The 22415-nt window shown below is 42.3% G+C and overlaps 2 protein-coding genes across 2 annotated transcripts in view; one reads left to right on the top strand and one right to left on the bottom strand.

The window, feature by feature from the left end:
* Positions 1–22415, top strand: part of fem1b (fem-1 homolog b) — a 49927-nt gene that overhangs the window by 19792 nt on the left and 7720 nt on the right. The gene's annotated exons all lie outside the window — the stretch shown is intronic.
* Positions 61–22415, bottom strand: part of itga11a (integrin, alpha 11a) — a 265485-nt gene continuing 243130 nt past the window's right edge. The window contains exons 25-30 of the mRNA XM_059952982.1: positions 22107–22217; positions 17025–17129; positions 16177–16290; positions 12006–12101; positions 3866–3979; positions 61–1961 (exon numbers count right to left, since the gene is read on the bottom strand). Coding sequence (XP_059808965.1) covers positions 1869–1961; positions 3866–3979; positions 12006–12101; positions 16177–16290; positions 17025–17129; positions 22107–22217 — 633 coding nt within the window. The 3' untranslated portion in view covers positions 61–1868. The remainder of the gene's footprint in view (positions 1962–3865; positions 3980–12005; positions 12102–16176; positions 16291–17024; positions 17130–22106; positions 22218–22415) is intronic.

Below are 22415 nucleotides of genomic sequence, written 5' to 3'. Positions count from 1 at the left end.
CCAGTCCGTAATAGAAAAGTGGTGGTCATTCAGCTTTTAACATGTTCAATCAACCCTGGCCCTTGCCAGCTTTGGAGATGTTCATCTTGAACACTGAATTCTCTCTTAAATCCTGTCTCCAGGATGTGGAATGTTTTGATATTGGAGTGGCTTAAAAAGAGCTTGAAATGCTCGTGCCTTTGAAAAAATGATCTGTATGAATGGGTACAACAAGCACATTAAAAAAAAAAGAAATTGAAGCCAATTGAAATCTTGGCAAATCTCTAGATCAGGAATTCCCAACCTTATTTTTAATGCCATAGACTCCTATTATTAACCAAGGAGTCTCTGGATCCCAGGTTGGGAATCCCTGCTCTGGATAATGCAAGAAGTGAAATGATGGTAGCAAGAGAACTACAGACGATATTGCTGCCTATTTTACTTAAACCTCCGACCCAAGGATGAGGCTCTGCAGGTTCTCAACTAGTGCTCTTATTAAGTCATCTGCAGGTAGTTCTGCTACAACATAGCATGAATTGGCTATAGCATGATTGATGGATTAATAGACACCGTTTGCATTATGCCAGTTGCATTGGTTATTATCAGGATTGGGAAAGCATACTTTAACTGTGCTTTGATGGTTACCACAGCCTATTCCACAACAATGTGATTTAGGAACTAATTATTGCATTCAACAAGAGCTACCTGTCCCTTTTCATGTTTTAATAAAAACAAGCAACCTCAAACAATGGATAAACCACATTGTCCATAGTCTTGCATAATTACAAATATTCAACACTTTGAATTTTAAATGCAAAATCTTTCCAAATATTTACATATATAAGAATTGTTTTACATATAATACAGAGTCTGTAATATCCAAAGCACAGGAATTTTACTCAAGTATGATTATTTAACATTTGAGGAGAACTTAAGTGTAAAATCTTCTATTGGTTGGACTTTGCTGGAAAGTTTTAGAAGCTTTAGATACCTAGAAGTAATTTATTGCAGTTCAACCTATTCACCCGAACTTTACATTTTACATTATGTGTATGGGCAGGAGAAAAAATAGGAATGCTTGATAATCTGTATTAATAACTGAAAATGCCTGAAGTACAGAACAAATTAACAGCAAGATTATGTTTCACAGAGATTTCTCTATCTTCTATCCATAGATCCTCCAGTACCACTCCAAAGGAAGGGTAGAAAATTGGCTTGAGTGAGATTATTTTCTTTGTAGCAGTGGGGGCTGAATTGGGTGTACAAAATGATGGATGTTGAAATAGCATACCTGTTCCTGCCCCTCAGTGTTGTGTCTATCTAGTGCAGAGTGGTAGAAATACCAGAGAGGAATACAAAACGTATCTGGGTCGTGGCTTCCTCACACTTGAAACAGCAACGACAAACATACTCTGTAAATTATTTAAAATTGTTACTTAGTTTAACATAATAAATCCTATGGAAGCCTCAAGCAAAGTTGGCACATTGCCAGTATTTTGTAGAAAAAGACTATCTTGCAAGTCATGTTTCTGTTGTTTTAGAAAGGCCCCACGCACAACTTAAAAGGACAGTGGCTTGGCTAGTACCATTTACTTCCACAGTGAGCACAGTCAATCAAAGTTCAACTTTCCAAGTAAAAAATGTAAACTGCATCACACCCCTGTTAGAACATATTTCCTTACAGGGTGTCTGTGCTGGGGAGTACAGTGTATTGCACCTTAGAAAACCAATTGAGTGCGAGGTGTCAACAGAAAACAATAGTACAGGAAGGTGTGTCTGGTGTGCTGATCCTGGGCACACAGCAATTATTTGCCCATGCCCTCTTCTCATTGAGCGCAGTATGGATGAATAAATACACATCTTTAGCACTTGCTTCGACAGTCATGACTTCAGAGGTTTGTTTTCTTTAAGTGCCCGACGTGACCATTTGGAGCTGACAAGTATTCCTTCCTCTTGCGATAAGCACTTTGGAAAAAGCCCAGCTGTGTGTGTGAGGGTAGAAGGGGATGGAAGAATTAATAAAGAAATTACAGGAAAAGTTTAAATGGAACAGAGTCCATTAACAACCACAGTGCCTTTAGTGCAAAGCTTCATTGACTATGAAGAGGCAGTGTTACACAATATTAATATTGGATCAGGAAATCATCTTCATAAAGCAGTGCACAGTTAGGTCATGACTAATCTACACTCAGTGGCCACTTCATTAGGTACCTCCTGTACCCAATAAGTGTATGTTTGTGGTCTTGTACTGCTAAGGTTTGATATGTGTGTTCAGAGTTGCAGTTCTGCACACCACTGTTGAACACATGGTGGTTTGAGTTACCGTCAGCTTGAACTAACCTGATCATGCTTCTCTGACCTCTCTCATTAACAAGATGTTTTTACCTCTCACATGTTCTTTTGTTTTTCTGTAGTTTTTGAGACGCTCAAGCCACTCTGTCTGGCACCAGCAATTATTCCATGGTCAAAGTCACTTGTATCACATTTCTTCCCCATTCTGATGGGTCTAAATAGCAACAAAATTCTTGACAATGCATGCTGTTATGCATTGAGTTGCTGCCAAACGATTAGTTAGTTAGAGCAGGTGTACCCAATAAAGTGATTACTGAGTGTATACGTATTCTAATTCCACCTACTTGTTTTGTTTCAGTATTACCCAGAATTAACAAAGATACATCAAAGATGCCTTGTACTGGTCCGGTCATTTCAAAGTTTTCCATTGACTTCAAACCTGGCACTAACATTAATAGTTCTTTAGGGAGAAAGGTTCAGAAATTCATTATCCACTGGGTGAAGTACTTCCTGATAACAACCCTAAACAGCCCAGCTTTGATTGTCCGGTTTTCTCACTTGCCTGCTTGCTGTGTTTGCTTATTTACTCCTCTCTTCCCGAGGTCACATAAGGCTATTCAATGTGGCCTCATTATCTACCCCTTCAGGCTCAGTATATTAGGGATTGAGCTCAAGATCTGTGAGGTAATGTTTCATTATCAGCATTACCTGCAGCTGATAATGAAATAGTTTGAGATGTTTTTGCTGTGGCCTGTTAGTCATCTACCCTTTACAGAGCCTCCCGTGGCACCAAGGCCTGCAGGAGAGACGGCCTGTACTGATCAGGTCACTTCTGAATTTTCCATCTGCTCATTGCAGAGTTGTAAGTAAGAGAGCAAGTGCAAGGCTGTGCACTGTGGCTGAGTCCAGGGATAAAGCACAAGGGCAGTAATTTGAGGGCCTAAGTGCACTTTGTACTCAGTGTCCCCAAATTTAGGCTGGCTGGCCATGGTGGTCCTGGCCCTGATGGAGAAAGTGAATGTAAGGCATTTATACTTTCCCCATTGTTTTACTTATTGTGAATCAATATTCTGGCAAAAACTACACCATGAAGACAAAAGAACACTCCAAGCATCTCTGCAAAAAGGTTATTGAAAAGCACAAGCCAGGAGATGGATACAAGAAAATATCCAAGTCACTGAATATCCCTTGGAGTACAGTCAATCATCAAGAAATGGAAAGAATATGGCACAGCTGTAAATCTGCCTACAGCAGAGGGTGGTGAATCTCTGGAATTCATTGCCAAGACAGCTATGGTGACTAAATCATTGGGTATATTTAAATAGGTTCTTGGTTAATAATGGCATTATAGGTTTTGGGAAGAAGGTACGAGAATGGGGCTGAGAGGGATAACAAATCAGCCATGGAATGGCAGAGCAATCTCAATAAGCTGAATGGCCTAATTCTGTTCCTGTATTTTATGGTTTGGGGTTGAGGCCCTTCATCTGGACTGGATCTGACCCCACTGAGTCCCTCCAGCATCTTGTTCTTTGCTCCAGGTAAAAATGTTGTTGAATATGTCAATGTACAAGTTGCTGGTGAACACTGGACTTACCTTCCATAGAGCAAGAGTGAGTAATGCTAGTAGAAGAAGCCCTCCTAATGAGCTTCCAATGATAATCCAAAGTGGTACCTCAGACTCCCACTGCTTGGTCATGTGAAGTGTTATCTGTAAGGAGAAATACCAGTTTATATTGAGGGTGCAGTTGATTCTCTGATTTCACTCCTGCCTCTTTTCTATAGCTTACTGAGTTCAATATTCACACTCGCTTTTCACAATTTGTCATGACATTACATACCGTGAAATGCGTCTCTTGTTTCAAGGATGTACTAAGGACAGCTTGCAAATGTTGCCACGATTCTGGCGTCAACATAGCATGCCCACAACTTACTAACCCTAATTTGTACAGTTAGTAAAGATTATCCACAGGTTGGCCAGCCCAAGTCACATAATCTAAGGTTACTCTACCATAGATTATTGATCAGGAGTGATGAAACTGAACCTCACCGCTGTAAGCTCTCGATTTAAGTTTAAGTCAAGAACTAACTTTGAAATCATACACCTGTACTATCAATGCCGTTCACTGTCATAACAGTCAATGTAAATTTATAATCAAAGTACAAATTTGTTACCACATGCTACCCTGAAATTCATTTTCCTGCCGGCATGTATAGAAAAATAACAAAATACAATAGAATTTATGAAAATCTATACCAAACCAAGTATGTAAAATATTCACACGATTGATTGATGATCTCCAGAAAAGGAAATTTGCTGCCCTTACTCTCTTACTAGGGGTGGCATGGTAGTATAATGGTTAGCGTAACACTTTATAAGCTGTAAAATAGGGGTTCAATTGCCACCACTATCTATAAGGCGTTTGTACATTGTCCCTCTGAGCAATTGGGATTTCCCAGTAATCAAATAGCAGATCTTCAGAGCTATCGGTGAATGTTTTCATACCTATAACACTTAACTGTGGGGTAACTCTGTCACGTAGAGGATGGTTAGTCGATGCAATCAGCTGCCAAAGGAAGTGGGGATGGATGGTACATTAAATGTGGGTTTCCTTCCATATTTCAAAGACGTACGGGTTAGGTTAGATTGTAGGTATGCAATGTTGGCACCAGAACCATTGCGACACTTGCACATCCCAGCACGTTCTCGATGCAAACAACACATCTCACCACTGCATGTTTTGATGTACATGTGACAAATAGTTAATCTTTCATCTTTAACCATACAACTCCATGTTGGATAGTTTCATTAGCAGATTTTCCAGAATATAGGAGGTTATCTCTTAATATTACTCTTTATCTCTCCTCTCTTATTACTACTATCTCTGAATACTATTAAATCACTTTTTAAAAGTTTACTACATGGTAAATAATGAATCTGGTAAGTACGAGCAGAACCAGGTCAGCTTCGAGAGACTGGGGACAATGAATCCATCAACACCACCTCACTATTTTGCTCTCCTTTGGCACCATTTATTTTTTATGAATTCTTTCTTATAGTAATTTTTAACGATTAGTTCTATTTGTCACATGTACATTGAAACATCAGAATAAACAAAGCCATTGCTTTGATGTACTGTACTGGCAAATAAAGCTAAACTTTACAGTATTCTATATATTGCTGCAAAACAACAAATTTCATGACCTATGTCAGTGGTGGTAAACCCGCTTCTGATTATTTATTTTATTTAGAGCTACAGTGTGAAACAGGCCCTTCTAGCCCAACGAGCAGTGCTGCCCAGCAACCCACCGATTTATCAGTAGCCTAATCACAGGACAATTTACAATGACCAATTAACCTACTAATCAGTACGTCTTTGGACCGTGGGAGGAAACCAGTGCACCCGGAGGAAACCAATGTGGCTCATGGGGAGAGCATACAAACCTAGTGCCAGAATTCTGGAATGCCTGGAACTATAAAAGCAACACACTAACCACTAAGCTACTGTGGCATCCAGATACTGATCCTGAAACAGAACCAACTGAGCGAAAAGGAGTGTGGGGAGTCGGGGCTTTGATCTGTGAAAGGGAGAGTGAGAATCAGTATCTGGTGAGCTACTGTGCCTATAAAAAGTATTCCCCCTCCCGGAAGTTTCATGTTTTATTGTTTTACAACATTGAATCACAGTGGATTTAATTTGACACTGATCAAGACAAAGACTCTATCATGTCAAAGTGAAAACATATTTCTGCAAAGTTATCTAAATTAATTACAAATATAAAAAGAAAATAATTGATTGCTTAAGTATTCATCCCCCCCCTCGAATATGACACACCAGATCATCACTGGTGTAGCTAGATGGTTTTAGAAGTCACATAATTTGTTAAATGGTGATCACTTGTGTGCAGTCAAGGTGTTTCACTCGACTGTAGTGAAAATACACCTGTATCTGGAAGGTCCAACTGCTGGTGAGTCAGTATCCTGGCAAAATCTACACCATGAAGACAAAAGAACACTCCAAGCTTCTCCGCAAAAAGGTTATTGAAAAGCACAAGTCAGGAGACGGATACAAGAAAATTTCCAAGTCACTGAATATCCCTTGGAGTACAGTTAAGTCAGTCATCAAGAAATGGAAAGAATATGTCACATCTGTAAATCTGCCTACAGACCGTCCTCAAAAACTGCATGACTGTGCAAGAAGAGGGCTAGTGAGGGAGGCCACCAAGAGACCTATGACAACTCTGGAGGAGTTACAAGCTTCAGTGGCTGTGATGGGGGGAGACTGCATATACAATAACTGTTGCCTGGGTGCTTCACCAGTGGCAGCTTTATGGGAGAGTGGCAAGCGATCAGAGCAATCAATTATTTAGCATTCTATTTTTGTAATTAATTTAGATCACTTTGCAGAGATTTCTTTTCACTTCGACATGAATGTGCCATTTTCTGTTGATCAGTGTAAAAAAACAGATTAAATCCACTGTGATTCAATGCTATAAAAGAATAAAACATGAAAAACTTCCAAGGGGAGGGGGTGAATACTTTTTATAGGCATTGTACGTGCTGAGCCATTATTTCCCAATAGTCAGCAGATTATCAGAGCATTTTCATACCTATCAATTTTAACTGAGGGTAACTTTTTCACCCAGAGTATGGTCAGTAGGTGAATGAGTTGCCAGAGGAAGTGGGTGTGGGAAGTATATTAACAACATTAAAAGATATTTGGGCAGATACAGGGATAGAAAAGGTTTTGGAAAGGTTTAGAAAGGCTTTGTGGAGCACCTACTTTCTGACTGAAACAAGCACCTTGAATGCCATTTGAACTCCCCTTCCCAGTCCCAAACCAACCTGTATAGCATCTTCCACTGACTCTATAATTTCTTTCCTACAACAAGCAAGGTTGGATAGTAAATACTGCTATTGCCTGTCCAAAATGAGTGAATGAATAAATAAGAGAATATCATTGGTTCCCAGAACTCCAGTTCTGTGAACTTCATGGAACTTGGAAATTTGGAAGTAGAGATTCTACCTTATCTGCTCCAGAGTTTCTGCAATGTTCTCCTCCGTCAGGAAATGTAGATTTCCCTTCGATATAGGACGGAGCCTTCACAAGCCGTTCCTCCATTTCCCTCTTGCCTGCTCTTACTCCCAGTGCCAACCTCAGACACAGCAGAGGTGGAGATCCCTGATTCTCACCTTTCACCCCACTAGCCTCTGTATCCAGTGTATCACCCTTCACCACTTCCACTAGTTCATATGGAATCCCACCTGCAGCCACAACTTCCCCTCTTGAGAGAGTGGTCCAGGTGGAAAGGAGCAGGAAACCAAAAACAACTGATAATTGAAGACCCTGTGACATTTTCTCCCTTTTCCCATTCTGCATTCTGGTTCCCCTCTCACATGCCCACTCTCTTCTCCAATCACACCCCTCCTTCTTCAGCCCTTTACATCTTCCACCTATCACCTCTCAGATTCTTACTTCTAGCACCTGCCGGTTTATGCTCCTTCCCCTCTCCCCCATCTTCTTATCTTGGATTCCTCCCTCTTCCTTTCCAGTCCAGAGGAAGGGTCCTGGCCCAAAATATCGACTTTTCATTCCTCTCCATAATTGCTGGAGGGCTTGTTGAATTCTTCCAGCATTTTGTGTGTGTTGCTCAGATTCCAGCATCTACAGAGTCTTTTGTGTCTACAAGAACACCTCATATTCCAGTTGTGTAGTGCCCAGACCTTATGGTGGGGATGTTGAACTTCCAAATGTCATATATCCCACTCTCCATGTTCTTTTCCCATGCCCAACCGTCCAGCCAGGTTCTCACTTCCTTTTTTCTCTTTTTCAACCCCTCTTTACCAAGACACAACACCCTCTCCCCCTCTTCCATCTGTCCATCACCCGGGTTTCTTCTCCCTTCCCCCACCTGATTCTACCTGTCCATCACTTTTCCCTGTCTGTTTCCACATATCATCTACCAGCTTCTGCTCAGCCCTCCCACTCACTTCTTTATACTGGCTATCTTCCCTCTCTACTCTCAGTCTTGATTCAGCCATACCTCACCATCAAACATACCTTGTCCCCTAGACACGTGTTACCCACTGAGCAAGTTGTTTTTTGTCCCATGGTCTATAACTAGCTTGGGATGTCCTGGGAACATGCAAATATCAAATAACTGTCATTCTGCCTCTGGCTGGGTGCAAAGTAACTACTTCCCACTAGAGGACAGCAGAGCACCACCAGAAGTAATGCAGATGCTGGAAACCTGGAGCAACACACACAAAATGCTGGAGGAACTCAAGATCCAAGATTGTTTATTGTCATTCTTCAGTACGTAAAGGAGAACAGAGTGATTATTACTCCAGATCTGACGCAGCACAAAAACACAATAAGCATAAAAATCACAATAAATATAAAAGCAATTCATTGTACATTGTACAAATAACAGTTGAGTGTGGAAATATGTACCTAAGGTTAGCTTATCTATATAGACTGTCTGTATATAAAGTGATGCTAGGTACAGGAGTATCTGAACATAAGGTGGCTCTGACAGGAACTGATAAAGTGACAAAGTGACTCTTGACACAAGGAACTCTTCTCAGTAGCAGCAGGGCATATGAAAGAACAGTAGGACAGTGACTGTCAGTGTAGGTATGAGGGGTGGAGTGTAAGTGTAAAGTGGCAGGTCATGGGGTATGAAGGCTTTTGGGCTGTGAAGAAGCATGGGTTCTGTGTGTGTAGTGTTAGTGAGGGAGTAGTGAGGTGGGTTAATGTGTGGAGGTGTTGATCAGCCTGACAACTTAGGAGGAGTGACTTTTTTTGAGTCGATTTTTTTCCCAGCTGGTCAGGCAGCATTTGTGGAGGGAAATAAATGTCGACATTTCAGGCCGAGATCCTTTGTGAGGACTGGAATGCCCAATGATATTTAAACTGTAAAATTCTGGGGGGGGGGGGTTAGAAAATCGTTATTTTGGGAGGGATGTGCTCTCTGAAAACTTAGTTTTGACATAGGGGCTTGTTAGACAATCAAGAATTAATTGTGTGGCTTTAAAGCTAAAATCAACTGGGGGAGAATCCCCAGAGGTGGGCGAATGTTCTCTATTCGGTGTTGGATCACCTGGACAATAGGTCAGATTGCTATTTATTGATTACAGTTCAACACAATCAGATCCTCAGTTCTAATCATCAAGGCCCAAAACCTGGACCTTGTACCTCCCTCTGCAACTGGATCCTTGACTTCCTCATCGGGAAGCCACAGTCAGTGCAGATTGGAAGTGACATCACCTCCTCGCTGAACAACACTGATGCACCTCTACGATGCGTGCTTAACCTACTGTTCCACACCCATGACTGTGTGGCTAGGCACAGCTCAAACACCATCTATAAATTTGCTGATGACACAGCAATTGTTGACAGAATTTCAGATGGGGATGAGCAGGTGTACAGGGGTGAGATAGATCAGCTGGTTGAGTGGTATCACAACAATCTTGCTCTCAATGTCTGCAAAATCAAGGCTTGTGGACCTCAGGAAGGGGAAGTTGGAGGAAAACACACGAGTCCTTATCGAGGGATCAGAAGTGGAAAGGGCAAACAGTCTCAAGTCTCAGAAGATATATCCTGATGGGACTGTGGGAGGAAACTGTGGCACCTAGAGGAAATCCACATGGTCATGGGGAGAACGTAAATACTCATACAGACATCTTGTAGGCAGTGGTGGGAATAGAACCCCAAATGGTGACCGCGGGCGTTGTAAGGTGTTGTGTTACTATGCCACCCTGAAGTTGGTTGAAGAATTCTGTTACATGTGACCTATTTTGAGGTAGCACTGCAATAGGAAATGTGGTCTGAGAGCAAGAATGTCAGAAATAGAGATCGTACATGGCTCCTCAGCCTGCCTCCTATTCCACCATTATTCCTACCCCCTTGATCTTCCAAGTCTGCCACTTTTCCTGCCTAATCCCCTTATCATCTGATTCTGTTCAGACCCAAAGTCCTAGCTCACCAACCTTGAATGTTCCCAGGTACTCTGCTTAAATGTCAGCTCTACCCTGGTTTCCTGTAATATGGGCACTGATTCATTGACTTGTACAATTGATACACAATTGGCTTGCCCATAAAAGGCAGAGATGGCAGGTTGGAGATATGTTTCTATCAAAGGAGGTGTAAGGTGCCCCTTCCCTCTGGTAGCCTGCAGGTCACCCTTGGGCAAGGTGTAGCACCTGCTTAATCCCCCGATCAGGGTCACGTGAAACCATGGTGGATGTTTGTCTGAGCAGCTGATTAAGTGACCACTGACGCTGGGCAGACAATCTCTGAAGAGTATTGATAATGGGTGGGGTCAAGAAGAAGAAGACGATGGCAATCCACTTTTGCAGAAAAAATTGCCAAGAACTATCGTAGTCAAAAGACCAAGATCGCCTATGTCATATGACGCAGCACATAATGAAGATGATAGAAGACGGGGGTGGGCGGGTGGTATCTGGTTGTATTCTTCCTGGAGATCAGTAACCAGTGGTGTTCTGCAGGGATTTGTTCTGTGACCCCTGCTCTTTGTGATTTTTATAAATGACTTGAATAAAGAAGTGGAAGGGTGAGTTAGTAAGTTTGCAGATGACACAAAGACTGGTGGAGTTCTGGATAGTGTCGAACGTTGACAGCATGCGGAGCTGGGCTGAGAAATGGCAGATGGAGTTCAATCCTGAAAAGTGTGAAGTGATTCGCTTTGGAAGGTCGAATTTGAAGGCAGATTACAGGGTTAACTGCAGAATTCTTAGCAGTGTGGAGTAACAGAGATTTTGGAGTTGATGTCCATAGATTCCTCAAAGTTGCTGTGCAAGTTGATAAGATTTTAAGGCATATGGGGTGTTGGGCTTCATTAGTTGGGGCAATGAGTATCAAGAGCCACAAAGTAAGCAGATCTGGTTAGAATATTGTGTTCAGTTCTAGTTGCCTTGTTGTAGGGAGGATGTGGAAGCTTTGGAGAGGATGCAGAGGAGATTTACCAGGATGCTCCTGGACCAGAGGACATGTCTTATGAGGATTGATTGAGCAAATTAGGGGTTTTCTCTTTGGAGCAGGAGAGGAGACTCAATAAAGGTGTGCTTGATGATAAGAGGCATAGACTGAGTGTATAACCAGATTTTTTTTCCCAGGTTGGAAATGGCTAATACTAGAGAGTATAACATTAAGGTGATTGGAGAATGTCAGAGGTAGTTTTTCTTTACACTGAGAGTGGTGGGTGTTTGGAACACCCTGCCGGGGTGGTGGCAGAGGCAGATATATTAGGGACATTTAAGAAAGCTTTAGATAGGCATAAGGATGATAGAAAATGAAGGGCTACATAGGAGGGATGGGTTAGATTGATCTTGAGGTAGGTTAAAAGGTCGGCACAACATTGTGGGACAAAGGGCCTGTACTGTGCTGTGTACCTGAGTCTTTGGATTAGGACTGTCAACTCTATTACTTCCTGGAAGTTTACTTGCATAGCTTCCTTCCTTCATATTCTCCACCTCCAATCTTGTCCCTCCCTCACTGGTCATTCATCTCAGGGCAAGACAACAGGTCGATTGTTGGGAGAAGGTGTGATTTTTCAGCTGCTGCTCAGATTATGCTTTTGGGTTTTCTGTTCTTTAGTTCATGCGGGGTTAGCAACCTTATTCTGCAGCCATGAGAACAGCCCCTTATGTCTCCTATGTTGAGAGATGGCCAATGCCAAAACATGATGAGATGTCCCCAGGTGTGCCAACTCACATGTCGGATCCTGCCCGCCTCCTTTACAAACATGACCTTAGGCTCCTGAATGTCCAGTGTTGCCGTGGTGACAAGAAACAGTGACCCGAACCTGAGCTGGAAAACAAAAATATAAGAGTATAAATTCAATCAAGCATTTGACGGGGATGATGATTATTTTCCCACTCATCCCTCCCCCAAACTCACTGCATGCACTCTAGCTCTTCTCCTCCCCCTCCTCTTCCACCTTCTGTTCCCTGGTCCTCATCTCTCACACTTAGAAATCAGAACCAGACAACATTTAAAACACAATAGCAACACACAAACTGCTGGAGGAATCCAGTGAGGCAGGCACCAAATAGGCAGTCAATATTTGGGTCAAGCCCCTTCATAAATACCTTGTGTCCAGATGAAGGGTCTTGACTAGAAATGTCTACATCATTGACCAAGACTTTGATCACCTGCTCTGATATGTGGGGTTCCTGATAAATAACTGAAGATTGCCTGTAAAATTGAAGTTTTCTATTCTTGAGCACTGTCCTGAAGCTGATAATCTGCATCAGGCATAAATCTCCATTTTCTACAATTACCCATACATAGACTGACCATAATTCCTTTATTTCACCCCCCCCACTACCCTTAATTAAATATGTACATATTGGAACCAGTCTTTAATAAATACAGAGAAAAGCTTTACTATAAACAGCTTGAAAAATGCTTTAAAATATATGGAAATATTTGCATAAAGTCAGATTTCCAAGAAGTCAGGTCAGTCAATAAAATGGACAATGATAGACCAGTTAGACTGACTTCAGTGGTTGGAAAGATGTTGGGATCCATTATTAAGGATGAGATTTTGGGGTTCTTGGAGACTCATGATAAAATAGACCAAAGTCAGCATGGTTTCCTTAAGGGGAAATCTTGCCTGACAAATCTATTGGAATTCCTTGAGGGAATAACGGGCAGGATAGACAAAGAGGAGTCAGTGAAAGTTGTTTATTTGGATTTTCTAAGGCTTTTGACAATGTGCCACACATGAGGATGCTAAACAAGTTAAGTGTCCATGGTGTTACAGGAAAGATACTAGCATTTATTTATTTATTGAAATACAGTACAGAATAGGTCCTACTGGCCTTTTGAGCCATGATGCCCAGCAACCCCTGATTTAGCCATACTGTAGCCCAATTATGGGACAATTTATAATGACCAGTTATCCTACCAACCGGTACATCTTTGGACTATGGGAGAAGACTGGAACACCCAGAGGAAATCCATGCAGTCACAGGGGGACATACGGACTTCTTATGGACAGTTGTGCATTCAGAGATGCTCTTCTGCAAGCCACTGTTGTAGCGTGTGGTTATTTGAGTTACGTCGCTTCCTTGTCAGCTTGAACTAGTCTGAACATTCTCCCCGACCTCTCTCATTAACAAGGAGTTATTTTTACCCACAGAACTACCGCTCACCTTTTTCTCCCCCCTTACCATTCTTAGTAAACTCTAAAGCATGCTGTGCATGAAGATCCCAGGAGATCAGTAGGTTCTGATATACTCAAACCACCCCTTCTGGCACCAACAATTATTCCATAGTCAAAGACACTTAGACCACATTTCTTCCCCAGTCTGATGTTTGATCTGAACAACAACTGAACCTCTTGACCATGGCTGCGTGCATTTATTTACTAATTAGAAATGTGTATTAACAAGCAGGTGTAGAGGTGTACCTAATACAGTGACCACTGAGTGTAAGTGCAAACTCTTCTTCATGCTCTTCCCTTCAGACAGGAGAAGAGAAACGAGTAACAGAGAAGACTGCTGACATTCACACAGAGGACAGCAGTAAATTGGAAGTAAAGTCAAAGAGTTTATTTTTAATGCACACTTTCCCTTTAAATAAATACCTCCATCAATTTAAGGGATCCACTGTTTTGAAAGCCAACTATTTCAGATGGCCTCTTAAAATATCTCTAACATTTATTGTATGAAAAGTTGTCAATGTAACAGTGTCGTCCAGAGGTGGAAATGAGAAACTCATATTGAATCGATTTGATAAGTTCCAACCTTTTCAGACTTAATGTCACAGCCGTATCTGAAGATCAGCATTTTTATTCGCAGATTTAAGGATGATTTCAAGCCTGTGGCTTTTGCGTGCTTTTTCTCCCCCTTTCTTGGAAACTATTAATACATGGTTTTCAATAAAAAAAATGTTGTCTTACTTAGGATGAAGCAAGACTAAGGAATCTGGAATTTAAATGAAATCCAGATATCACTTACCCTTCTGAAATTATCCTGATGGAATATTGTGAAATCCTAATGTCTTAGTGTTTTGTAATTCAGAGAGGTGTGCATTCAGGTGGCTCGGAGGTCAGCTGGGACCTGGGGGGCAGCACTCGCACAAGTCACATTGCTGAGTTTTGGGTCGATTGCAATGCTGAGGGAGTGCTGCATTGTCGTAGTGCATAGATTTGTACAGCTCAGGAAGAGTCCCTTCAGCCCATAATGTCTGTGCCGAACATAATGCCTAATCACTTCTGTCTGCACCTGATTCACACTCCCCCATTCCCTGTATATTCATGCGTCTGTCTAAAATCCTCTTGCAGCCAATATTTTTTTCTGCTTTTATTATCAGCCCTGTCTGTACTTTCCGGGCATCCACCAATCTCTGTATAAAGTTATAAAAACTTACCCACACATCTTTAAACTGCCTCCTTGCACCTATCTATCCAGTATTCACCATTTCTTCGCTAGGAGAATGATTCTGGCTCTGTACCCCATCTAAGCCTCTCATAATTTTATAAACATTTATAGGGTTTCCCCTCGACCTCTGACATTCCAGAGGAAACAATCCAAGTTGCCTGACCTCTCACTATAGCTAATACTCTCTAGTCCTGGTAAACCTCTTGTGGAGCCACTGCACAGCCTCCACATCCTTTCTGTAATGGGATGACCACAAACGGTAGTGTGGTGGTTAGTGTGATGTTATTGCAGCTCAGGGTGTCGGACTCTGGTGTTCAGTTCTGGTGTCCTCTGTAAGGAGTTTCTACATCCTCCCTGTGGACTGCATGGGTTTCCTCCAGGTGCTCCAGTTCCTTCCCATAGTCCAAAGATGGTGAGTAGGTTAATTGGTCTTTGCAAGTTATCCTGTGATTAGGCTAGGGTTAAACCGGGGTTTGCTGGCAGTGCAGCTCAAAGTACCAGAAGGGCCTATTCTGCACTATTTCTCAATAAGTACCTGTCAATGGATAGAACAGGCAGCCTGCAATCGGATGGACAACAAAAGTCACTTCTCTGAAAATCTTGTTTTACGGTAAATGAAGCATCATGAAACTGTGGCCACTGTTATATTATAGGATCACCAAAAACTCCCCAAACCACTAATATGATCACGGTGCGATGCACAAGATGCTGGAGGGACTCAATAGGTCAGGCAGCATCTGTGAAGGGAAATGGACAGTCAACATTTCTGGTCTGAGGCAGATGAAGAATCTCGACTGTCCATTTCCATTCACAGATTCCGTCTGATCCATTGAGTTCCTCCAGCATCTTGTGTATTCCTCCAGATTCCAGCATCTGTCGTCTCTTATGTCTCCGGTGTAGTCACAGTAATTGTTTTACTGAAGCAGATTCAGATTTATTTATCACGGGTACATCGAAACATCAGTGAAAATGCATTGTTTGTGTTTAAAACCAGCAGGCCCAAGGATGAGATGGCGCCAGCCCACAAGTGTTGGCATACATTCTGGCACCAACATAGGATGCCCACAATGTTTAGCAGAACAACAAAAACAAAACAAACCCCTTTCCTACTCACCCACTCATAAACACACAGACAAGTTTTGACCAAGTCTCCAGGATAGTTCCTCTGTACTTCCCCAGAATAGTGCCAAGGGGGTTACACCTTGCCAAAGTTTGCTTAAGTATCTTATTTAAACGCTGGTACGTCTGACAGAGTAGCAGTCCCACAGAACTACACCAAGGTTGTCAGCCTAACTCTCAATGCAAATCTCCCAGGTTAGGCTTGAACCCACATCTCTCCAAACCAGCGACAACACTTCTGCCCTGAGCCTGGTGGGGATTAATCTCTCGAGTAATCACCAATCAGTTTCTCCCAACCCAAGAGACTAGGGTCAAACAATTTCCACTAAAACAAGGTGACGCGTTGGCTGGTAGCCTGTTTCTCCAGATGCACTTACGCCCATGAGAGAATCAGTCAAGAGTCTTCCTGAAAGTTGAATGGTGTACTCTTCATTAGTTTTAAAATTCTTCACTTCACACATGAGGAGAGTGCATTTAGCATTGCTAGCATTCTGTTGGACAGAAAGCATTGAAAGTTAAAAAAGTGTTTGGTGAGGCTGAGAAACTGAGGAGCTGGTTGCAATAATGAAGTGTCGTTGATTTGAAATCAGTATCAGGTTTATTAACACTGACATAAACGATGGAATTTGTTATTTTCCAGCGGTAGTACCGTACAAAGTCAAAGCGTCGGAGAATGTGGGGAGATTTGATACTGGTGTTGTAAATTATGAGGGGTATAGATAGGATAAATATAAATAGCTTTTTTTCTGCTGAGGTTGGGTGAGACCAGAACTAGAGGTCATAAGTCAAGAGTGAAAGGTTAAATATTTAAGGGGAACATGAGGGGGGAGTCTTCTCCACCCAGAAGGTGTAACGGATATGGAAAGAGCTGTCAGTGGAAGTGGTGGATGCAGGGTTGATTGTAACATTTAAGAGAAGTTTGGGTAAGTACATGGATGGGAAGGGTATGGGGGGCTATGGTTCAGGTGCCGGACAATGGGACTAGGCAAAATAGCAGTTTAGCATGGGACCGATGGGACCAGAAGGGCCTGTTTCTATGGTGTTCTATGATTCTAAAATAAACTCTGTGTAGGAAATAACGCATGGAAGGATTAGGAAGGAAATAATGTACGTACAGATAATTTCACTTACTAAATAGATAAAAGTCTGACTGAGCTGAAAGGACCTGACTTCAAAACGCTTCACGTTAAAGTTTGGATTTCATGAAACAGTAAGCCTTCCTTACCAGCATCTCAATGTGCCTCAGGTCCTCTGCAAAAGTTTTTCGTCCAGGGAGCTGCCAGTGTCGGGCTTCTGAATGACTGGTCACGAGGCACTGGATCTCATCTCCCTGCAGCATGAAGGAAGGTGCACATCAAGCTATTGGCATCAACACACAGTCATGGGCGTGTCAGCACCAGCACAGACCTAATGGGCCAAAGGGCCTGTTTCCTGAGATGGTTGCATCTCATAAGAATGCCATGTCCATGCTGAGGTCATGCAGGCTTTTTATAACCAGACAACACAGCTATGTAACTCTATTCATCCAACACTTTATTAAGCACCATGATATTTTCACTATATTATGGGTTCTGAAGAAATGGCATTTATCAGCACGGCAGCATAGCAGTTAGGACAATCACTTTACACCACCAGCGATCACCAATCAGGGTTCGATTCCTGCCACTGTCTGTAAGGAGTTTGTACCTTCTCCTTGTGACCATGTCAGTTTTCTCCGGGTGCTCCGGCTTCCTCCCACATTCCAAAGCCACACGGGTTAGGGTTAATGAGTTGTGGGCATGCTATGTTGGTGCTGGATGCACACAATTACTTGCAGGTAGCCATAAGACTATCAGACATATGAGCAGAATTAGCCACTTGGCCCATCGAACCTGCTCCGCCATTTCATCATGGCTGATATATTATCCCCTTCAGCTCCATTCTCCTGCCTTCTCCTTGAAACCTTTGACTCCATGACTAATCAAGAATCTTTCAAATTCTGCTTTAGATATGCTCAATGACTTGGCCTCCACTTGAATTCCACAGATTCATCACCCTCTCGCTAAAGAAATTTCTCCTCATTTCTGTTCTAAATGGACATCCCTCTATTCTGTGGCTGTGCCCTCTGGTCCTAGACTCATTCACTATGGGAAACAACCTCTCCACATCCACTCTGTCTTGACCTTTCAATGTACAATAGGTTTCAATGAGATCCCTCCCTCATTCTTCTAAACTCCACTGAGTATGGGTCCAGAGCCATCAAACGCTCCTCATACATTAACCATTTTATTCATGGAATCATTCCTGTGGATCTCCTCTGGATGCTCTCCAATGCTAGCACATCTTTTCTTAGATAAGAGGCCCCGAACCACTCACAATACTCCAAGTGTGGTTTGACCAATGCCTTATAAACATCCTCGCTCTTATCTTCTAATTGTCTTGAAATGAATGTTAACATTGCATTTGCCTTCCTTACCACTGACTCAACCTGCAAATTAACCTTTGGGGAATCCTGTACAAGGACTCCCAAGTCCCTGTGCACCTCCAATATTTGAATTTTCTCTCCATTTAAAAAATAGTCTTCCTTCTACCAAAGTGTGTGCAATACACTTCCCTACACTATATTCCATCTGCCATTTTTTGCCCATTCTCCCAATCTATCCAAGTCCTTCTACAGACTTACTTCTTCCTCAACACTACCTTCCATTCCATCTATCTTTGTGTTGTCTGCAAACTTGGCCATAATGCTATCAATTCCGTCATCCAAATTATTAACCTATTATGTGAAAAGAAGTGGTCCCAATACTGTGTGGAATACCACTTGTCACCAGCAGCCAACCAGAATAGGCCCCGTTTATTCCAACTCTTCGTCTCCTGCCAGTCAGCCGATCTTCTATTTATGCCAGTGATTTTCCTATATCTTGTTAAGCAGCCTCATGTGTGGCAGCTTGTCAAAGGCCTTCTGAAGATCCAAGTAAACAACATCCACTGACTCTCATTTGTCTATCTGCCTGTTATTCCCCAAAGAATACCAACAGATTTGTCCCTTAAGGGAATAATGCTGACATTGGCCTACTTTTTATTGTATCTCCAAGTACCCAGAAACCTCAGCCTTAATAATGGACTCCAACCACTGAAGTCAGATGAACTGGCCTATAATTTCCTTTTTTCTGCCTCTCTCCCTTCTTAAAAAGTGGAGGATCATTTGCAATTTTCCAGTCCTCTAAAACTATTCCAGAATCTAGTGATTCTTGGAAGATCATTACTAATGCCTCCACAATCTCTTCAGCTACCTCATTCAGAACCCTGAGGTGTAATCTATATGGTCCAGGTGGCTTATCTATCTTTAGACCTTTGAGCTTCCCAAGCAACTTCACCTTAATAGTAGCAACTACACTCACTTCAGCTCCCTGAATCTCTCAAATTTCTGGCATACTGCTAATGTCTTCCACAGTGAAGAATGACGCAAAATATGTATTAAGTTTGTCTGTCATTTCTTTGTTCCCTCCCCATTACTACCTCTCCAGTGTCATTTTCCAGCAGTCCAATATCTATTCTTGCCTCCCTTTTACTCTTTATATAACTGAAAAAACTTTTAGTATCCTCTTTGATATTATTGGCTAGCTAACCTTCGTATGTCATCTTTTCCCTCGTTATTTTTTTAGTTGCTTTCTGTTGGTTTTTAAAAGCTTCCCAATCCTGTAAATTCCCATTAAATTTTGCTGTATCATTTGCCCTCTATTTTGCTTTTATGCTGCTTTTGACTTCCTTTGTCAGACATAGCTGCCTCATACTTCCTTTAGAAGACTCCTTTATCTTTGGGATGTATCTATCCTGCATCTTCAAATTGCCTCCAGAAACTCCAGCATTGCTGTTCTGCTGTCATCGCTGCTCGAGTGCCCTTATAATCAGTTTTGACCAGCTTCTCTCTCATGCCTCTGTAATTCACTTTACTCTATTGTAATGCTGATACATCTCACTTTATCTTTTTCCTCTCAAACTGCAGGGTGAATTCTATCATATGATGTTCACTGGCTCCTAAGAGTTCCTTTACCTTAAGCTCCCTAATCAAATCTGGATCACTGCACAGCACCCAATCCTGAATTGCCTTTCCTCTAGTGGGCTCAACCACAAGCTACTCTAAAAATCCATCTCTTATGCATTCTACAAATTCTCTCTTTTGTGATCCAGCACCACCTTGATTTCCCCATTGATGTTTCAATTTATATGCAAAAAATAAAGCCTATCTTTAAAAAAATAAAATCCTGCACCTGAATAACTGTCAGTAGCTGAAGCAGAACTATGATCTTATCGGTGGTACTCTGGAAAGGATCTGAGTAGTTTTGTGCCATGGGTGTTTGCCCACTGTCAGTTGCATTGAGAGATTCTCACATAGTCTTTCCAATTCGCCATTCTGGGCAGAAACTGAACTCAAAGCCCGGAGGTACAAACTACCCAATTTCAGCAGTTCAGTGCCCTGCTAGTTCCTGTAGCTTGTTCAATTTATCCACAGACTAATCCAACCAGACAAGGGGCTGGGAAGACTCTTTGTTTGAGTTCCAGAGGCAGCATGGCAGCACGGTTAGCTGGACACTTTACAGTTCCAACTGTAAGATCAGGGTTTGATTCCTGCCACTGTCTGTAAGGAGCAATACACACCATGTGCTGGTAGAGCTCAGCAGGTGAGGCTGCATCTCTTGATGGGTATAAATAGTTGATGTTTTGGGCCAAGAGCTGCCAGTCCTGATGAAGGGGCCCAGACCAAAACGTTGACTGTTTATTCTCATCCACAGGTGCTGCCTGATCTGCTGAGTTTCTCCAGCACATTGTGTGTATTGCTCCAGATTTCCAGCATCTGCGGTACCTCTTGTCCGTAAGGAGTTTGTATTCACTGCCCACAACCACATGGGTTTCCTCTGGGTGCTCTGGTTTCCTCCCAAATTCCAAAGACATATGACTAGGGTTAGTGAGTTGTGGGCATGCCATGTTGACACTGGACGTGTGGTGACTCAGCACATTCTTTGCGATTTGATGCAAATGATGCATTTCATTGTAAGTTTTGATATACATGTGATAAATAAAGCTGAAGCCAACAACAAGTGATACCACCGTGTTATGGATCTGAAGAGAGGATGGGATTGGTAGAGTCTGATGGCACTTTGACCTTGGAACGTACATCAGTGAATTGATCTCTTCTGGAAAGAGAACACCAGCTTGACAAGAGAAAGACAAAAATTTCAAATGCTTTTAAATTTGAGACGAGAATACAGATTCTTATGTGGGGAAAAGGCAGATAACTAAAGAAAATATTTATTTGTATCAAGTGAGAATTATAACTTTGGAATCCATTCAGTGATAAAAATCAAGATTGTTCCCTGGAAAGGGAAAGTTCCAAACAAAGCCAGTCCTATGGAGGATGCCGCTAACGTGGACCTTCCAGGAAGAAAGACTGGCTTCTGTGCTGTAAATAAATATTATCTTTTTTTGCCACATGTATATCAAAACATTGGACGTTTCCTTTGTGATCACAAAACCCTGTTGGACGTTGATTGCTGTTGGGCTGCTTCCCACATGTGGTGATGAAACAGGCAGCGAGGCAGCAGTGTCGCCTCGGTTGTAGCTAGGTAGGCCTCTGTCCTCAGGTTTATGTTTTAGCGTGGAGTCCAGGCTCGGTTAGGGGTGGCCTCTCCCATCGGTGCTGCCCTCCAGTGTTGGATTGGTGGAATTACAGGATGGACTGCTGGGAGCCATCAATTTACAGGACTTGTCGCTCAGGGACTTGGACTAAAATGTGTTTTCTTATGTGACTATGTTCATTTTTTCCCCCTTTTATCATTATTTTGGATACACATGTATGTTTTTGCACTTTTGGCCCAGAGGAACACCGCCTCATTTGGCTGCATCCAAGTGTGGTTTGAATGACAATTAAATTTGATTTGATTTGAAACGTGACACATCTGTTGAGGACGTACACATTTCACCACACCAGTTGTGTCACACTTCTGGCACCAATGTAGCATGCCCACAACTTACTGACCCGGACTGTACATCTTTGAAATATGGCAGGTAACTGGAGCACCTGGATGATGCCCACATGGTCACGTGAAGAATGTATAAACTCCTTACAAACAGCAATGGGAACCGAACCCTGAACTCACTCCCTCCAGGAGAGAATCGCCTCTCTCTGAAGTAGATTCTTTAACTCCCAGGAATCCCTCCGTTTCACTCCAGTCCTCCTGCCATTTACAAGCTCCCAATCACACATCAACAACTTTGCTAATATGTCCCTGCCAGCTCACACATCCGGTGTCCCCAGGCTTATACTCACCAGAATGGTGGAGTTGTTCAGGATCAGGAGACGGTTGTTACCTTTGGTTGCCGTGGGAATGGTCACCCTGATCACCAGGTGTCCAATGGTGAATTGGCCCAGATTCTGGAACTGAAATGTAATTGATAAAGGAATGTGAGAACTAATAGGAAGACAGAGAGATCAATTTGCCCCTCCCCCATCCGCCAACCATATGAGCAGAATTAGGCCATTCAGCTTAACAAGCCTTTCAATTATGGCTGATTATTTATAAGAGATACAGCACTGTAACAAGCTCTTCTGGTCCAATGAGCTTGCGGCACACAATTA

This window comes from Hypanus sabinus, chromosome 28, assembly GCF_030144855.1.
Source record: "Hypanus sabinus isolate sHypSab1 chromosome 28, sHypSab1.hap1, whole genome shotgun sequence".
Lineage (NCBI taxonomy): Eukaryota > Metazoa > Chordata > Chondrichthyes > Myliobatiformes > Dasyatidae > Hypanus > Hypanus sabinus.
This window is presented reverse-complemented; position numbering and strand designations above follow the sequence as displayed.